The following is a 20,460-nucleotide window of genomic DNA, read 5'->3' on the forward strand; positions in this document are numbered from 1 at the left end:
CATACAAGGTACTACATTGCCATGATAGTAAGGTGTACAAGGTATGTTAAAAGAGAGTAGTATTTAATTAAGTTGAGACAATTTTTAAATTATACGGGTAACTGATTAACTACTGGGTAACGAGACACTACCTAATTACCTAATAAGTAGATAAATAGTAAAACACCCCCACATGTTAGCACCTTCTTAAAGCATAGGTATGACTCTTAACTCATGAGAACATGTGGCAAGGTTGAAAATCATTTGGAGGATATATTTGAATGGATTTGTGTGTATCAAGATAGTTACGGTAAGTGTTTTCATTCTAGTGTCCTTTTAATTGTTAATTCTTTCCGTCATTCTCATTCCAAAAAAAAAAGCTATCTCTTTAGTTTGTAATAGGCAGTATACTTACAAGAATTTCATTAGTAATAAAAGGACTAGTAAGTTGTACTATGTGGATTCTGTCGGAGCTATACAATGTTCCATTAGTATGGCTTTCAATGATTGTTTACTTGTTTCACCTCATTTTATGTCCTTGGCTTTCTGGCCAAGTTTTCACCGTAAAAAGAGAAAGGGGATACATGACCTATAGGGGTTGGGTGCTGAGATTAAACAAGAGGGCGAAGCTAGACTTTCACGGATATTCGGATATAATGGTGGTTGTTCTTCGTATCTTTACTTTGTGGTGTTGCCTACAGTAATTGTAATTGGAGCGTTGGTAGTTGAGAGGATAATATTCCAAGATCATCTTTGAGCTCTTTCTGCAAAAAATAAAAAAAAGAAGGAAAATGATTATTTGTTGACAAATAAGGTATCTGTATCTACTCATGGATAGAATCATTTACTTCCTATTTACAATTATAAAGGAGTTCAGTGCAATCTTTTTCAAGAATATCATATGGAATTTTCTCTACTTCAATCCGTCATTATGTGTTTTCGCAAAAGAGAATCGGTTCAGGTATATATGTTAAGGCTAAGCTCTTCTTTCATTTGGCATGATCTCGTCATTACATTCATATCCCGGAATTTACGTACATTTTGCTAGTCTCGTAAATTGCATATATTTTTCTAGTGTTATAAGTTATAATATTCTCCTTATCGGGATTTCATATTCAGTTGAGTATTTACTTCTTCCATTCAAGAGAGCAGGGAAGTTACATATATACAGAATTAAAAGTATTTTCATTACCATCGAGTTATAATCGATGGACAGGCCCCTATTGGGCAAGCTCTGATCAAATGGTAAGTTATATATCGATCCTATTGTGGCCGAGCGCTTATGAGCTAGCCCAGTTGGTCGAGATACAGAGCCTAGTATGGTCGAGCGTGTATGAGCGAGCCTACTACAACAGAGCAGTTATATATATACCGAGCCTACTATGGTCGAGCGCGTATGAGCGAGCCCAGCATGGTCGAGATACAGAGCCTAGTATGGCCGAGCGCTTAAGAGCGAGCCAACTACGGCAGAGCAGATATATATGTATACCGAGCCTTATAGGGCCGGACAGCTATTTTACCTAATATATTGAGAGAATTGAGTCAGTATCAGCAGGTAAGCATATCTTCAGATTATCTTTAACTTCCAGCTACTTGCAGTTATTATATTGTCAGTTCAGTTTCATCTTTCAGTATATTGTCTTACATACTCAGTGCATTATTTCGTACTGACGTCCCTTTTCTAGGGGCACTGCATTTCATGCGTGCAGGTCGGACAGACAGACGAGTAGGCCTCTTCAATACGTGTTGCCCGAGTTCAGCTTGATCGGTAAGCTCCATGCCTTTCGGAGTTTTCGGGTCAAAAGCCTTATGTATATCTTGTATATATATGTATATATGTTATGAGTAGGTCAGGGAGCTGTTTCGATCACAGTATATCCATCAGTAGAGGCTTGTAGACATATCATGTCAGTTAGTATAGTATGTTGGGCTTCCAAGCCTTGTATGTATATTTGGTTGGTTTGTCAGCTGTAATAATTATGACGGCCTTGTCGGCTCAGTTTTATAGTGACATTTAGTTAGCATTCGCAGTCGTCTTACAATGTGGCCCATGGCCAAAGTATGACATCATATGTTTAGAGCCCTTTAGTTGCAAGTTGGTACGCAAGGATAGGTGAGGCATTGGGTGTCGGTCTCGCCCCCCAAGTTCGGGGCGTGACACTTTACCTGCTGACAGTTGAGGCGCTGAGTTACAAATCCAACTATATCTATCTTCATCCGCCTCCACCAATAGTGCTGCCTCAAATCCTGATACATCTTCGCGGCACCTGGATGAATGGAATACCACAAATTATGGGCCTCTTCCAGAATCATCTCCCAAAGCCCATCAACATTGGGTACACAAATCCGACCCTACATCCTCAATACTCCGTTATCACCAATAGCCATATCTCTGGCATCACCATGCGGAACCTTGTCCTTGAGGACAAGCAAATGAGGGTCATCATATAGACGCTCCCTGATACGATCAAATAAGGAAGACAGAGAAACCACGCAAGCTAGAACCCGACTAGGCTCCGAAAGATCCACTCACAAACTGGCTAGCTAAGGCCTGAACATCCATCACCATAGATCTCTCCGATGCTGGTAAATAAGCCAAACTCCCCAAACTCTCTTCCCGGCGACTCAAGGCATTGGCCACCACATTGGCCTTGCCCGGGTGATACAAAAGAGTGATATCATAATCCTTCAGCAACTCTAACCATCTCCTCTAATGCAAATTTAGATCCTTTTGCTTGAACAGGTGCTGCAAGCCCCGATGATCAGTATAAATCTCACAAGAAACCCCATACAAATAATGACGCCAGATCTTCAGGGCGTGAACAATGGCAGCTAACTCAAGGTCGTGGATGGGATAATTTTTCTCATGTACCTTCAACTTTCTGGACGCGTAGGCAGTCACCCTACTGTCCTGCATAAACACCGCTCCGAGGCCAATCCTCAAGGCATCACAATAGACCGTATAAGACCCCGAATCTATAGGCAGTATCAAAATTGGGGCTATAGTCAAAGCTGTCTTGAGCTTCAGAAAGCTCTCATCACACTCTTCCATCCACTGGAACGGAGCACCCTTCTGGGTCAGTCTGGTCATAGGGGCTGCAATCGATGAAAACCCCTAAACAAAACGGCGGTAGTAACCTGGCAAGCCAAGAAAACTGCGGATCTCTGTAGTTGAGGATGGTCTAGGCCAACTTGCACGGCCTCTACTTTCTTCAGATCCACCTGAATACCCTAACTCGATACCACGTGGCCTAAGAATGCCACGGAATCCAACCAAAAACACATTTCGAGAACTTAGCATATAACTTCTTCTCTCTCAGAGTCTGAAGCACAGTCCTCAGGTGCTGCTCATGATCTTCTCGACTCCGGGAATACACCAGAATATCATCAATAAAGACAATGACGAACGAGTCAAGATACAGCCGGAACACACTGTACATCAAATGCGTAAAGGCTACTGTAGCATTGGTGCTGACATTACAAGGAACTCTTAATGACTATACCGAGTCCTGAAAGTAGTCTTCGGGATATCTGGCTCCGGAATCTTCAACTGATGGTAACCTGAGTGCAAGTCAATCTTAGAAAACACCCGTGCGCCCTGAAGTTGGTCAAACAGATCATCAATACGAGGCAAAGGATAATGGTTCTTCACTGTAACCATGTTCAACTGGCGATAATCAATACACATACGCATAGAACCATCCTTTTTCTTGACAAACAAGATAGGAGCACCCCAAGGTGATACACTAGGCCGAATAAAACCCTAATCAAGCAATTCCTGTAACTGATCCTTCAACTTATTCAACTCAGGAGGAGCCATACGATACAGAGGAATAAAAATGGGCTGAGTGCCCAGCAATAAATTAATGCCAAAATCAATATCTCTATCAGTCGGCATGCCCGAAAGATCAGTGGGAAACACATCGGGAAAATCCCGTACTATTGGGACTGAATCAACTGAAAGGGTATAAATATTGACATCTCTCACATAAGCTAAATACACGTCACACCCCTTCTCAACCATACGCTGAGCTTTATGAAAAGAAATAACGCTACTGGGATTGTGATCTAAAGTGCCCCTCTACTCAACAAGCGGTATACCTGGCACAACCAGCATCATGGTTTTGGTGTGACAATCAAGAATAGTAAATTGGGGCGACAACCAGTCCATGCCCAAGATAATATCAAAATCTACCATGTTGAGCTATAATAAATCGGCTCTGGTCTCAAAACCACTAAGAACAACCAAATACGACCGATAAATGCGGTCCACAACAAGAGAATCTCCCACAGGAGTAGAAACATAAACAGGGGAACTCAAAGAATCCCGAGGTACACCCAAATGTGGAGCAAAATAAGAAGACACATAAGAGTAAGTGGAGCCTGGATCGAATACAACCGATGCATCTCTGTGACAAACCAGTATAATACCTGTGATGATAGAATTAGAGGCAACAACCTAGGTACGGGCAGGAAGGGCATAGTATCGGTCTTGGCCTCCCCCTCTAGGGCAACCTCTACCTCCCCGATCTCCACCTCTAGCTGGTTGAGCAGGTGGGGTAGCAACTGGAGCTATAACCATAGCCTGAGAACTCTACGGGGCGCGCTGTGGCTGAGAAGTCTGTGGAGGCGCACTCCTCCCAAGTCTAAGGCAATCGTTCACCACATGGCGTGTGTCACCATACTTAAAACAAGCTTTGGGAGGATGTGGCGGCTGTGACTGGCTCAGGCCAGGTCTGCTGGACTGACCTCTGAAAGCACCCCGTGCAGGAGGCGCACTAGATACCGGAGGTGCATAATAAGGCTCCTAAGGTCTAGGAGGAGTTGGAATGCCACTGGCTGCTGGAAGAGCTAAATGAACAGTATGACTAATATGACCCCTACCATGATGGCCTACAGCTGGGGCATGGGCACCAGAATAATGGCCCAACTCTCGAGACCTCTTGGCCTCCCTCTCCTCTCTCTCCCTAGCGTGCATACCCTCAATCCTCCTAGAAATGCTCACCACCTGTTGATAAGAAATATCCATCTCCAACTCACGAGCATGCTAGACCTGATGCTGGGAATAAATCCCTCAATAAACCAGCGAGCCCTCTCGCGAACAGTAGAAACCAAGGTTGGGGCATGTCTAGCCAAACTAGTGTAACGGATATCATACTCTGAGACAGTCATACCACCCTGGCACAAGTGCTCAAACTCTGCGCGCCATGAGTCCCTGAGACTCTGAGGAACATACTCTCTCAGGAACAAATCTGAAAACTGAGTCCAAGTAAGTGAAGCAACCTATTCCGGACTGTGTAACTCATAGGTGCGCCGTCACTCATAGGCGGCTCCTTGAAGCTAGAATGTAGTGAAGGAAACCCCGCTCGATACTAATATACTCATGGTACGGAGAATATGGTAACACTCATCTAGAAATTCCAGAGCATCATCCGATGCTAGACCACTGAATACAGGAGGCTTGTACTTTTTGAACCTCTCAAGCCTCAGCAGCTCATCCTCGAAAACCGCTGCCCTATCCTAGGGTTGATCTCCGACTGCAGGCTATACAGGAATAATCTCAGGGTCCTACTCAACATGCACTCACTACTCAAGAGTGCGGGTGGCAGGAGTTTATGCTCCTCCCCCAGCCTGAGAGGTAGCTGCAGCAAGGGGAAGCAACCCTCCCTAAGCCAAAGTGGTGTACATGCTCATGAACTGTGCCAAAGTCTCCTGAAGTGCTGGAGTAGTAGTAGCAGTAGGCGTATTAGGTGCCTGAACCCCAGCTGGAACTACTGGTGGTACCTCGGTGGCAGCTCGCGCAGGTGCTCTGGCTACACCACATGCACGTCCTCAGCCTCTACCCCGACCCCAGCCTTTGACGGCTGCAATAGGGGGCGCGGGTGCCTGATCATCTCGGGTAGCGCGTGTCCTCACCATATGTGAGAGAATAGAAGATAGAAGTTTAGAATTGTGATATCAAAATCTCGCACGACAAGGAAATCAAATGAAGTGGAATTTTCCTAACAGTTACATAGCCTCTCGTAGATAAGTACAGATGTCTCCGTACCGATCAACGAGACTCTAATAAACCGGCTTGCGATTCATGACTTCTATGAACCTAGAGCTCTGATACAAACTTGTCACGACCCCAGTTCGCCCTCCGTGAACCATCATGACGGCACCTAGTCTCTACAAGTGGGTAAGCCTAAACTGTGGAAGATAAACCAAATTTGCAGAGGAAAAGAAAACACTTTAAAATAGAAAATAGTGTAATAAAACAGCATGTGAAAGTACCGCTCGGCATACACAGTACCAACTCTCATAAACTAATACAATTTTTCCAAAACCCGGAAACCCATGAATCACAAGCTACGAATATAATAGAAATGCTCTAACTCTGAAATGTCTACATCAACAGAAGAAAATAGAAGGGCTATCATTACAAAATATAATGGAAAGGGACTCCTCGGTCTGCGGATGCGACAAATATACCTTGAAGTCTCTGGAGCAGTCGCCTCGCCTCAAGGGTGATAGGACTGAGTCAAAGTACCTGGATCTGCATATGAAAAACATGCGCAGAAAGGGGCATGAGTACACTACAGCGGTACTCAGAAAGTGCCAAAACTTAACCTCGGTCGGGTAGTGATGAGGAAGGTCAGGGCTCTATTGAGTTAAAATAAAAATATAAGGTATGACAATATAAGATAAGCAGTACAGTTGAAAGCTAACAATAATAATTTAATACAGGAAGATGAGGAATTCAATAACTGAAACAGAGGCAAAAACAAGCACAAGGAAATAAACGGGGATCTCTCAATATCCCGAGGATCTCTTTGTACCCTCAATATATGTCAGGGATCTGTTGGTATCCCGAAGATCTCTCGGTATCCTCAATATATGCTAGGGATCTCTTGGTATCCTGAGGATCTCTTGTTATCCTCAATATACGTGCTAGGGATCTCTCGGTATCCCGCACCTCAGTTCAAATTATAAATACGTGCAGGGGATCTCCCAGGATGTCGTCCCGTAGTCCCAAAGTAAAACACACAACAACAACATTATGAATACTCATTAAAGCTCAATTTCGTACCAAGTAAACAGGTAATTCTAACCTAACATGATTCACATAATACAATTAAGCCCGATTAAGCAAGTAAGCAATTAAATCAGTTAAACATGCTTTTCTAGGCTAATAACAGGCTTAAATTGCAAGTAGTATAAGATAGGAAAAAGGAACACAATTAAAATTTCTTTGAGAAAACCGGATTTCCAACAATTTGCTCAAGTACGCACTCGTCACCTCATGTACAAGTCATTTCAATTATCAAATATACCAAATCCTAAGGGGAAGGTCCCCCACACAAGGTTAGGCAAGTCACTTACCTCGAACCAGCTCAAATCAATCCGAAACCACGCTTTTTCCATGAGTACTCGACTCCAAATGGCCCAAATCTATTCAATTCAATTGCATAACGTAAATAACACTTCAAGTAACTGATTCTACAAAGAAATTCTAAGCTAATACGCAAAATTAGGTAAAATGACCAAAACGCCCCTTGGGCCCACGCCTCTGAATCGGGTAAGATTTACATTTCTAGAATTTTCACACTCTAACGAGTTCAGTCATACCAAAAGTACCAAAATCGGACCTCAAATGGTCCCTCAATCATCACTTAAAGGTCTCTAATTAGTCAAGCCCTAACCCCCAAATTACCACTGATTTTCCTTAATTTTTCATGCTTATAATGATAAAAATCACTCCAAGAACGAGTTTAGGGACCAAAGACCTTACCCCAATGAACTCCTCTGAAAATTCCTCTTGAAAAATGCTCCCCAAGCTTCTTCCCATTTGAAAAGAGGTGAAACATAGCTAAATTTCATGAAGGCAAGTATTTTATGTTTCTGCCTAGTTAATCCGCTTCTGCGGCCCTGGGACCGCATCTTCGGTCCCACTTCTGCAAGGACATGGTCACATCTGCGACCTTTCACTTAAAGGCCAGCTTCCGCACCTGCGATTACCCGTTCGCAGATGCGGTACCACTTTTGCGGTAAGTCTCCCGCATCTACGGAACCTGTTGATCCTCCCCAATTTCGCTTCAGCGATTGCTCCGCCTTTTCTGCAACTCCGCACATGCAGGACCCAACCGCAGGTGCGGTTATGACAGATATCAGCAGCTTCAGCTGCTTCAAGCCACTTCTAATTCTTCCGACAACCATCCGAAATCATCCTGAGGCCCCCGGGACCTCAACCAAGAGCAAAAACAAGTCTAATACCACTGTCCAAACTTATACCAACCCTTAAAACACTTAAAACAACATCGAAACGACGAATCAACCGTGGATTCAAGCCTAAGAACTCCAAAACTCTAAAAATACGCTTTCGATCAAAAAGTCTATCAAATCTCGTCCGAATGACCTGAAATTTTGCACACATGTCACATTCAACACTACGGAGCTACTCCAACTTACGAAATTCCATTCTAACCCGCGGATCAAAATCTCACTATCGAACCAGAAACTTCAAAATTCGACCTTTCGGCATTTCAAGCCTATATTAGCTAGGGACCTCCAAAACACCATCCGATCACGCCCCTAAGCCCGAAATCGCCCATCGGAGCTAACGGAACCATCAAAATTCCATTCCGACGTTGTCTTCATACTATTCCGACTACGGTCAACTTTCCAATACTTAAGCTCTCATTTAGGGACTAAGTGTCCCAAAACTCTCCGAACTCAAAACCGAACATCCCGGCAAATTAAAATAGCAGAAATAAACACGGGGAAAGCAGTTAATAGGGGATCGAGGCATTAATTCTTAAGACGACCAATCGGGTCGTCACAAGGACGTCATGCAACATCAAAGATCGGCCACCACGCATGTCCATTCTGCAATTGCCTATTCCTTTGACTTCAAGATTTGCATTATTTCCCACATATACATGCTTTGATCCATGTGGAAATCAACGAAACTCTATAAACGCTTCTCTATCACGGCTCAGATGGTCGGTGACCCCTGACTCTACAATCCACACAGGATAAGATTCAGTTAACAAAACAGTGCTAGAAACATATATAGCACTAAGAGATATATTTTGAAATGCTACCTTTTTTTGGCTTAGTGCACTCACGAGCAAAATGCCCTGGAACTTGGCAATTGTAGCACTTCATCTTACTCTTGTCTTTCTTCTTGTAGAACCGTTTTTCTCTCTTAGAATTTGGTCTGTGTCTTTTCTTTGAGGATCCTTGTCCGATTTCCTTACCTTTTCCGTCATTTTTCCAGTTTCTCTTATGCTTGAAGCTTATTTTTTTTGTACCACTTGCTTCTGCCACAAAGGCATTAGGTACAGCTTTAGCAGCACCAAGTCGCTCGCCTTCAAGCTCCACATGATGAGCAATATCAACAAAAGTTTTGATGCTATCATTGTGGGTCAAGTTAACACTCAGATGTTCTCAATTATTGGGAAGAGACCGAGTCACTGCTTGAACCTGTTGCTCTTCAGAGAGAACATGCCCAACACTTTTTAGTTGAGCAATCATATTTGACATCACCCTTAGATGTTGTTTGACACTTTGATCATGACGTTTTTTGTACGTGTAAAACTTGATTGTCAGCTGTCGAAGGCGAGTCACAGTTGTACCCCCATATGCCTCTCTTAAATGTGCCCACATGGCTTGAGTAGTAGGATATTGTTCACATTCGTGGATGAGATTATCAACAATTGAACTTGCAATAATTTCACGTGCAGTGGAATCTTTCTTCTTCTAAATGTTGTAAGTTTCTAGATCCCTCCTATGTTGGGCAGTGTTACCCTCCTCTGGGTGACTCATAGCATGGTTAATACTTTCAAGAGCATCTTGCTCTTCGAGTACATATCACATCTTACGACTCTAGATGTTGTAATTTTTACCATTCAGTTTGTCACCCTTGTTCAAGTCAGCAATGATACTTTTCGATGCCATGTCTGTTATTAGAGACAATATTACAAGTTTAACTCATCAATATATACTTCAGTCAATTTATGCATATGACTACACACTCAAGTAAATTAATTATAATATTAATTCTATATTTAGTATAGAATCGAACGGTCACTACATTTCTATTCATCATCTATATCTAAATATTCTAATTAATATTAAAATCACTTCTTAGTGTGTACTTTATTTCAAGTCTCAATAAAAAAAATGATAAACAATATATGTAACTAGTGAGACAAGTAACATAATTTAAATTTCATTAAGATAAAACACATAATAACAATTTACATGTTTGTTAGGACATACATGTACCAATCGAACACTAACTCTTGCACATACACGCTAAAAAGTGCACTGGGCCAAATAACAGTTAAAATTTCACCCCAAGGCTCTCGAAGAGAGTCCGCTAAAATAGCTAATGCTTTCCAATCAGTAATTTCTACGTAATTAGCCAATTCAGCTCTTTTTAACTGAAAAAGGTGTACATGTTCAGGAATGGAAACATCAGGGCCCATTTTAAATTCCTTAAACTCCTTAAATTTCTTTTCTCTTTCCCTTCATTCAGCCCTTTGATCCCTTAACTCATTTTGTCTCGCCCTTGGGACATTTCTGATGACTTCAGGCTCCGAGTCTGAATCATTATAGAAATAAGTCATGCGGCGATATACCCTTCTACGTTGCCCCCTTCCTTGACTTCGACAACTCCCACTTGGAGTAATTCGAACTTGTCACTATTCAGCAATATCTGAAATAGGACCAAGAAAACACTAAGAATGGTTACAACCATCCAATGTAACAACATATATCACAATTACTTGTAGAAGGATATTAATTGAGGGATTAAGACTACACTTATTTTAATATTAAGAGGAAACTTTAGGGATTTAGACTAAATTTGTTAATAGAAATTAAATCTGATTCTATTCCTCAACTTTGCAGCCACAATCGATGGTATTTATAGCACTTACTTGTCTACCAACAACAAACCAACATTAGTTACATAGGATCATTGAAAATCTGTAACTTTGATGGCATTTTCTATTTCTATCTTTCTCATTGATCTTAAAACAAATAGGCTCACATGGTGGCTGCAATGAATACTATTGTCTTTTTCCTCTTTCTCGTTGTTTTAGGGGAAAAGATTCTGGAAGCCATATCATTTTCTATTATATTAACTGTTAACATGAACAATAAATAACAAAATCAGATCACAATTCCATATATTGTAAAGACAAAGTCTTACTTACTTTAACTTTTAGGAGACAGTAATTTATCAAAATATTGTTATAATAATTTGGCGTGAAACCAGTATAAACAAAAAAAAACTATAAAGGGAATTACTTTGAAATAAGCAGAAACTTTCTTGAGTGTTAGAGATAATTATTTTACGGGACCAGTGCCGACTTCTTTGGTGAATCAAGAATCTCTGAAAGTTGTTAACTTGACTAATAATTTGTTTCAAGGACCAATTCCCAAGTTCAAAGATTCAGTTTCTATGGATTTGATAAAAGATACCAATAGTTTTGTTTACCAGTACCCGGTGATTTTGTTATTTAATCATGATATATTGGTTTGGGATAACTTGTAATAACGGGAACATTACCATTGTAAATTTCCAAAATATGGGGCAGCAATTAGGAGCAAACAACGCTGACTCTAATATCATTGTCAATTAAAATCGAGTAATAGGGACATTGAATTTGTGTACCTATTACAATAGCGAAAGTTTTGCAAAATCTATTCCAATCAATTGCTCGAATCCGACTTCGTCTCTCTTGGAAACGAAGTTCTTCTTAACGATTTAAATACCTTGTTTATCACAGTGTGTTTTTTTGAAGGAGAATCACTTCATTACCTCTTTTTTTCTGTTAAGGAAGAAAGATATATATAAAGGAGAGAGAGGGGTTCCAAGAGAAAAAAATGCCGCTCACATTCAATAGTACGTTCCCATTTTCTTCCTAACGTGCAATTATTTTTTTTATTTATTTATCTATGTTTTAACTTTCTTAAGTAATCTCTTTAAAATTTTATCTCCTTTAAATGAGCAGGATCAGTTCATATGGGCTATCCGCAACCCAAACCCAGTACCCAACATCAAGAGAATTTAAGAGAATTTTCAACTGTACTGTGAAGCAAAATTTTGAGGTGAATTGGTATAATTTGCCCTTGGGCAATAACAAATTTACTTAAAAGGAAAAAGTTTTACTATTTAAAAAGACTGTTGTCAAATTATTGGTAAGAAAATGGTTCTTTTCTAGGCCATTCTGGAAGAGAAAAGTGGAGAAATTGACACGAAGCAGGAGAGTCCAGGAGTCACTAGAAGCTCTAGCCACGTCTAGAAATGTTGACACGCCATCTTACACGAACCAATACAGTGCCAGAAGTCCTTAGTAGCATATATATGATCTCCCCAAACTAGAATCGATGTTGAGGTGAAACCATAATAGAAGCTGTAATTATCTTGCATATACAGAAAGCTCAAAGATGCAAACAAGATTGGCTATATCTTCAGCTACAAAACTTCATCGACTCTTATTGGCACTATCTCTGAAGAGAGTGGAGTACAATCCACACAGATTTTGCTCTTCTACTGTAGGTCGAACAGCTGATCCCGCCGTCCATTCTGGAACTCTTGAAGTAAGTAATATACCTACCAAAACTCAACCATTTCAATGTTCGAACGTAGGATAATCATATATGCTGAAGTTTGATGGAATCTGGTAAATTGGCGGGGTGATTGAAACTTGGACGGATCAAAAAACGTTAAAATTACATGATTTAAATTAATACGTGTGACATGATTCAATCCCTAAGTTCACGTGGATCAAAATGGCTCAATTACAAGTTATACTTCAACCCGCCAACATAACCATATCTCCTTTTACTATTAACTTTGTTTCTTTTTTAAGAAAAAGACGTGAAAGTCTGGTCATTTTTATTGAATTATTAGCTCAAGTTTATTCGAATTTACATAGTAAATTTTATCTCCAAATGTGAAGGTGTAAGCTTGAGTTGCATATTATAAGTTTGGGTTACACCATCTTTCACTTGTTTTGAGCAGATAGTTTGATTGGTCATTGCCTGTTAGATTAGGACGCCAACAGTCATAATCCTAGTTTAAACTGGTTAGACGGGTTACTAAAATGAGTTAATTTTGCTTCATTTAATTGTAGTGTCCAAATTTGATGGAATTAATAATGAGTTACTATGCTGTATTTGCAGGGAGATGACTTGGAGGGATCAGTAAAAGTAGCAGAAAACGAAAGGAAACAACCAAATCTAAAGCCCGGTAAAGATAACGAGGCATTTGTGCCACCAAAATCACCAACCGGGTCATCCCAGAAGATAGAGAGCACAGGGGGAAACAAACCTATAGACCCTTTGAGACAACAAAAGCGACAGAAATCTAATGTAAGCCACTCCAATGGAGCGCTATCATTAGAAGATGTTAGCTGCGGGGGATTAGATGGTACACCATGGCCCGACGAAGCAAAAGACAGAGGAGCACAATTAGAAGATGACAGAGAATACTTCAAGCATCATAAACCATCTCCATTGGCAGAGATGGAGATGGCTGATACGAGGAAGCCTATTACACAGGCCACTGATGCACCAGCGGGTGCTGGTGTCGCTTTTTATCCGGCACCTGACGGCGGGGTAATGGTGTGGAGGCCGGAGCAATTGGAGACTGCTGAAGAGTCTCTGATGAGAGCGATGGAGATATGGAAACAGAATTCTATGAGAGGTGACCCTGATTCACCTCATGGTAGGATTCTTAGACAGCTTCGTGGTGAGTACTGGTGATCTGATCAGTGCTTCATCTAGTGAAGCAGCTAATGTATTTTGGTTTCTGTTTTTTAATTATTGTTGTTGTTTCCCTTAGTCCGATCCAATTTCACGAGCTACAAACACCATATGCGTAAAGTGTTTCGAGGCTTGTGGATTGTGAGGATCTACATTAGTCTAAGCTAGAATTAGCAATCTACTCTAATGTTTTCTGTAATTACATGAGAAGTGATGGATACCGTTATTTTTTCGAATATAAATAAGTCTAGCTAGAATCATCAATGAATACTCCAATTTACGATTGCAACACCATATTCTCCTGTAGATAAAGTTATTTTAATCATTTTCTTTGCATGTACCTTTTATTATTGTCGTTTCATCTCTTGATCTCAAGGTTGTAATCAGTAAAATAAATTATGTTGTCACAAAATAAATATTGCTATTCCAATTTCCACAGACAGATGGTTATGTCTTTTATGTTCCCATTAAAGGTCCAGCGCAAATACATTAATTCATAAGCAGTTCTACCATAATGTGTTCTAAATAATCCCCTACATAGGTTTACTGGTACATTCTGTTAGAGGATGAGCGTTCAGTTGTTATTGAATTATCATTGAATTTATATTCAGATTTCCTGCAATGCCTCATGAAGTGCGAGAGGATAACTATTTTGAAATTGAAATGGAGTATTAATCTCTGCTTGAACATTTTGACATACTGTAATTATTTACTATTCTGAGAATCAATCCTAGAAGATAACTTTGGTGTTGTTGCCTTGGTTGTAGGTGTAATGATAGTTCAGAGTCCATTACTCAAATGGTCACTCAACTATCCCAAATTATCTTTTAAAGTCAACGGTCACTCAACTATTCCAAATTATCTCCTAGAGGAGAAGAATGACATGGTCTCCTTCCACAATAAGGATTGCCGCTTAGTTCAATCCAAGAGCAAACAAGGGACGCCTCATTATTATCTTCTATCAACGGTCACTCAACTATCCCAAATTATCTCCTAAAGTCACTTTTCTTTTGTTTGTAATAATAAAGTCACTGAACTATGCCTATTGCACTCAGAAGGTCACTTAACTAGATTTTAGAAGATAATTTTAGATAGTTGAATGATCATTTGAATAATAATTTTGAATAATTGAGTGACCATTTGAATAATTGGACATGATAGTTCAAGGTCGAGATAATGTTGGTCAACTAATTAACGATGAATGCGTGTAGTGTATGAAGTATAACAATCATTGGGAACTAATTGTGCTAGACTAACGCAATGAGTGCTACAAATTACCGATTTAATGAGATAATGGATGTAACTGACACGTGAGCTCATATGAGTAAAACTTTGAAAAGATAATATACTACCTCCGGTCCAAAATAAGTGATTTTTTTGTTGTTTTCATACTTATTAAAAAATTCACCTTTTAACATTAATTAGTAATGAAATTTACTATATTAATATTTACTATCTCTTCACATAAACACTCCTAAAATATACTCCAACATTAATTACTCCAAGGACAATGTAGGAAAAAAAATAATTAATTCATTCTTGAAATCTGGAAAAATCACTTACTTGGACCGGGGAGTACTTCTTTAACCGTAGTATTAGACAAAGAAGCTTCATATTATGGTTAACATAATGAAAGGCGAACTAACAGTTAATTTGGCCGCTGTGGTTTATATTATGACTTAATTGGTGATTTGCTGACTGCTGGGCTGGTTTAAAGCAAACATAGCTTGCCAGAAATTTCTTAAATGGGGTTTTCCCGGCTGCTTGCTGGTATAAGATTGCAAGTCCCTATGCAAACCTCCAAGACAAAACCTCTTTTGTTTCCCTTATATACACTTATTGTGTAAATGATTTTTCACACTATTGGTCTATCTACACGCGTCCTAATAAGTTATTTGTCTTATTTTTCAGGTATCTATTTATAGTTAGTGGAACAAATTATTTATAATTATCTTTAACTTTGATCTAATAGTGTCGAAATTCTTGTACACCTATCAGAATATGAAAGTTTTTACTCTTTAATTGAATTGTATGGGCATTATTCTTTGCCGCAGAGAGAATGGTGGCTTAGCTTAGAAGATAAAACTCTAGGGAATGGTGCGGTCATCAATACACATGCACTCCTCTATCAAACCCCACATCCATTGTCTTCACTATGTCATACTCTTTTAGCCCTTCACTGCTGGAGTATCTCTTTTCAGTCTCTCTTCTCACTTTTCCACCCAACACTCCTTTTCTATAGTGCCATAAATAACTTTGCCTTTACTTCTTGTATTTGTACATTCAAAACTCCTCTTTTTGCCTTGCTTCATCTCTTCTCTGGATTGTTGCAGATTCTGCAATTCAGAGCCTTCTCAACATGGGGGCTCCCCTGCATTCTCAATTACTACTATCTCTCTGCAGCCTCAGTTTACTTCTCCTTTCGTTCAAAGTCCAATTAACTTATCCCATGTCAACAATTACAGCAATGGCCAAAGACCAAATAGCCTGCACAATGTGCTCCTCGTGTGACAACCCATGTCAGCCAATCTTCTCTCCACCACCACCGTCACCTCTGCTTCCATGCCCTCCTCCACTATCACCGCCGCTGCCACCACCTCTGCCCCCACCCTCGGACTATAATTATCCGCCGCCTCCTTCACCTCCCAGTTCTTGCCCGGGAGACTGCTCTCAACCTCTATCGCCACCTTATAATGGCGGAGGTGGTGGTCGCGGTGATGGTAACTACGTCTATCCTCCGACCAACCCTTCTATATATCCAACTCCTCCACCTCCAAACCCCATTGTACCGTATTTCCCTTTCTATTATTACAACCCTCCTCCACCTGATACACTTATCTCCAAATCCATTCAATTTCAAAGCCATCCTTTTATCACTTGTCTCATTCTTGCCATGGCCATTTTCCTGCTTCTTTGACCTTAAAACAAGAGCAGAACATTACAATGTAACTGTTTTTAAAAAATCTTGTTTACTTTGTTCCTTCTATATATCCAATTTGACTATATATTTCAGGTTTAGGTAATCTTCGTAATGCCGCGGCAAGAAGAAATTAAGGCCAGGGGATAGAGAGGAGGAACAAGAAATGGTGGACAAATAAACTGGGCCACCAAATTGCCATGGGAAAAAAAAGAATGTTTATTTGATGTCATCTCGATATTCTTCTAAAAAAGAATCTTTTGCACATGTGGCAGTAGAATAATATAGCTCTAAGTGTTCTTACTCATGAGTCACATTCTTACTACATTTAATTTACATGATTGTTGATAGGACTAAATCTTTTTTTTTCTTGTTGTATACATGCACTCATCCTATATATACTTGAAAATCTCTGATTATCCTAATATTCATGTTTCAAATTGTTCAATGACAAATATATCATTTCCTTTTGCTTTGTCAATATAGGCATATTTAGCATTTAGAGTTGGCGAGTGGTCTAAGTATATATATATATATAGCTCAAGTCGAACTAAACCTGCGCGCAGTTGTCAATCGACCTGGTTTGTTAATTGGCGCGCGGATTTTGTTCATAGAGAGAAAACGAAGTACTAGAAGATTTTGTTCAGTAGTACAGAGATACTCTGATGCAGTGGAGGGCTCTCAAGAAATAAGAAATAGTAAGAAACTAAGAATCATGTGGCTTACGTGCAGTTAACTTTTGTTTGGATAGTGTGGAGAGCCAATGGGAGATTCTCTTTTGGTTTTACTTTCATATGCCGTATGACCCTAAATATTTACCTCCATATTGCCATATGCCTCATATATCCATGTATACTGGACTGGGGCATGGGCACATAATAGGGCTTAATTAATATGCTGACACCACCGCCTTCTTCTCTTTTTTGGGCCAAAAAACTTCAAACTTTTCATTTCTCAACATCAGCCCGAATGGAAGGTAATATAGGTACTACTACTACTTATCCAAACGCAAGGGATCATGACAACAAAACATTCACTAAGGAATAACTTAGCAAGAAGAAGGAATATAACATTGGCAAGAGGATATACATGTGGAGTATTCTTCCATCTTAAGGAATGTCAAATTATGACCCTTAAAATTGGGTTTCTGAAGGACGTTCAACATGTCTTATAATCTACCAAATTTGACGTTTGTCCAATGCTGAGATGTAAAAGCATGGGAAATGAACATGATAAGTATCCCAGAAGTAAATTCGTGGATGAACGATGAGCGTTCAATTTTAGTCAAGGATCCAACTGAAGTGTGAAATACTTTGTGTGGAGAATGAAGTGGCATGAATGAAACTCAAAGAAATTGATAGGGTTGCACAAATGGTGGCGAGCATCATGTGATTTAATTCGATACAGCTCATGAAACCTCAGCTTGTATGTGTATATAGACTGGTTATTCTCTAATTTATAGTAATAGATTGAATAACATGCATGTGAATATGATGTTTGTACTTCAATGTCGCACAAGAAGGGGCGATTTGTGTGATGTCCAATTTTTGCGTGCACAGATTATAGAAGGACCTGATTCTTCTATGTGTTTCTTATACTATTATTGCGAAAATAATAAATGCGGAAAGTAAAGAACACAAGTATTTTTATGTGAAAAACACCCGGCTCAAAAGGTGAAAAAATCACGACCTACTACTCAGTAGGATTTTCCCCAACACTTCACTAAATCACTGAGCCAAAACACCATTTACAAAATTCTTTGTAAACCTAAGGATTACCTCTAATTCCGTTATGGCAACTAGCCTCTAACTGTTGTGACAACTTCAAGTTAACTCTAACTTCAATACAATACATAGAGTACCTAATACAATTGCTTCTAGATAAAGCTAAAAGGTACAACTTGTAAACACCTACTACAATTGAACTTTAATAAAAGACAGACACTTGGAATTGGTTCTTCTATCTGGTTCATGTAGCTACAGGTTCGCACACTTGAATCACACAAGAATTGCTTGCAAAATGTCTTGCTATTTTGCTCTCAACTCACGTTTAACTTCAACATTTGTGTGTACCTGTAAAGTGAGAACATACTGTAATTTATAGAGTTGGTAGAATAGGAAATAACTAGAGTTTTAATGCTATACTCTTCCTTGGTGGAAGAGTTCTAGTTATCTTCAACTTCTAACTCCTCCCTTGGATAAAGTTCTCTTCGAGTAAGGAGTCTTTCTCCTTATCATTTATGCAACTTTTTTGATCAAGAGATATCAAATATAACAATTTAAGTTTATCTCCTTCACGTGCATCCCTTATGCCTAAATCTATCTGTATCTGTGTACATTGTGTATGCAGAGGCTTATCCAGGATTTTAAGAAGATGGGTGCACTCTACTACCATTTGATTTAATTTCATAAAAATTTGCCATGATAACAACTTAGACTAGTAAACTTTAGTTAATACACGAGAAATATCATTTGATCTACAATCGTCTTAACAAGTTTTTATACTTTGACAGCAGTCAACGACAACATCATTATTTGAAAAAATTTACTTCCCAAATAAAAAAATTGAAGGAAAAAAAAAAGGAGAAAAACAATAAGGAAATTGGAAAAAATGTAACCTTTGTAAAAAATTTGTATTTTACCTATATACCTAATAACGTTTTGTAGCTTCGCTCCTGATTTTGATAATTAGGGAATGAATAAAAAAGAACATAAAGAAATGACCCCAAAACAAAACATAAAAGGGAGAGAAGACCCTAAAAAAGGGGGAAAAGAGAAATAATAAAACGGAACCAAAATAAAAAAGAAAGAAAAGGAAAAAACTCGAAAAGAAAGAAAGGACAAAGGAAAGAAAAAGACAAACAGAAAACCGGGACGTCACTTTCATCTCAAAATATGTAAGATTGTGAATAGCTTAAAGTTAAAGAGCGAGCCTCAAATTCACAAGAATGACTAACCAACATATATATTTTTTTAGATTCAAAAGAAGGAAGGGTATCATATATTTACAATATTTAGCACATGCTTGAAGCTACACAGTCAACACCAAATAAGTCAAGACATTTTATGCTACTGCCATAGTTCTACTATTACACCCTTGGAAAAGAACCCGTCGAAGAAAAACCAAAGGGAATTCATTGCTAAACTACAAGAGGTTATATACAAACATGGGGTACAACACAATATTTATACAAAACATGGAGTACAGGATCATGATCATAACTACCCCACCCCCAACCAAAGATCATGCATTGTCCCTAATGCATATATAAAGCAAAAGAAAGCTAAGGGACTCCCTGGGGCGCACTAGGCACTCGAGGAAGCTGAAGGATCTAGGGTAGCTGTGTGATCGGCTGCTGGGAGTGAAACTGCAGCTGGTGAAATCAATATCCATGTCTGGGACAGAAGTGTCAGCACCCTGCTCTCCATCCTTCGGGAGGAAGGCTATCAAATCAAACTCTAAACTCTACATCTTCTGCAGCTCAGCTTTCAAGACATTAACATCTTTCCGGAGCTAAGGCATACCTCCAAGCTCACCCCGTTCAACCTTTTCAAGATGTGATTCAACGCTCTTGAGGTGATCCTCATAAGTTTGATGTTAATGTTGAAGAACAGTCATTGAGGATTGGATAGGGGTCAATGTTTGACGGATGAGGTTGGGAATTTCCTTGGTAAGCCGGTCTACCTTAGCATTGGCATGCTGATCAAGTAGACCCAGCTTGGACAGAGCTGGTAAAGGGACTTGGGCCTGTGCAGTGGAGGGTTGTGGAATGGCTGTGGAGGTAGCTGGGGCCTGAGAGG

General features: G+C 39.6%; 2 protein-coding genes across 2 annotated transcripts; both read left to right on the forward strand.

Moving 5' to 3' along the window:
* The first annotated feature begins 12,360 nt into the window (after positions 1-12,360).
* LOC104231054 (uncharacterized) lies at positions 12,361-13,975 on the forward strand. Its single transcript, XM_009783979.2, has 2 exons — positions 12,361-12,576; positions 13,162-13,975. Exons 1-2 carry the CDS (start codon positions 12,424-12,426, stop codon positions 13,741-13,743), a joined length of 735 nt encoding a protein of 244 aa, XP_009782281.1. The 5' UTR covers positions 12,361-12,423; the 3' UTR covers positions 13,744-13,975.
* Positions 13,976-15,913: 1,938 nt separating this feature from the next.
* LOC104231055 (uncharacterized) lies at positions 15,914-17,085 on the forward strand. The gene has a single exon (XM_009783980.2). The coding sequence runs from the start codon at positions 16,103-16,105 to the stop codon at positions 16,658-16,660; it is 558 nt and encodes a 185-aa protein (XP_009782282.1). The 5' UTR covers positions 15,914-16,102; the 3' UTR covers positions 16,661-17,085.
* The last annotated feature ends 3,375 nt before the right edge of the window (positions 17,086-20,460 follow it).

This window comes from Nicotiana sylvestris, chromosome 9 (genome assembly GCF_000393655.2).
Source record: "Nicotiana sylvestris chromosome 9, ASM39365v2, whole genome shotgun sequence".
Taxonomy (NCBI): Eukaryota; Viridiplantae; Streptophyta; class Magnoliopsida; order Solanales; family Solanaceae; genus Nicotiana; species Nicotiana sylvestris.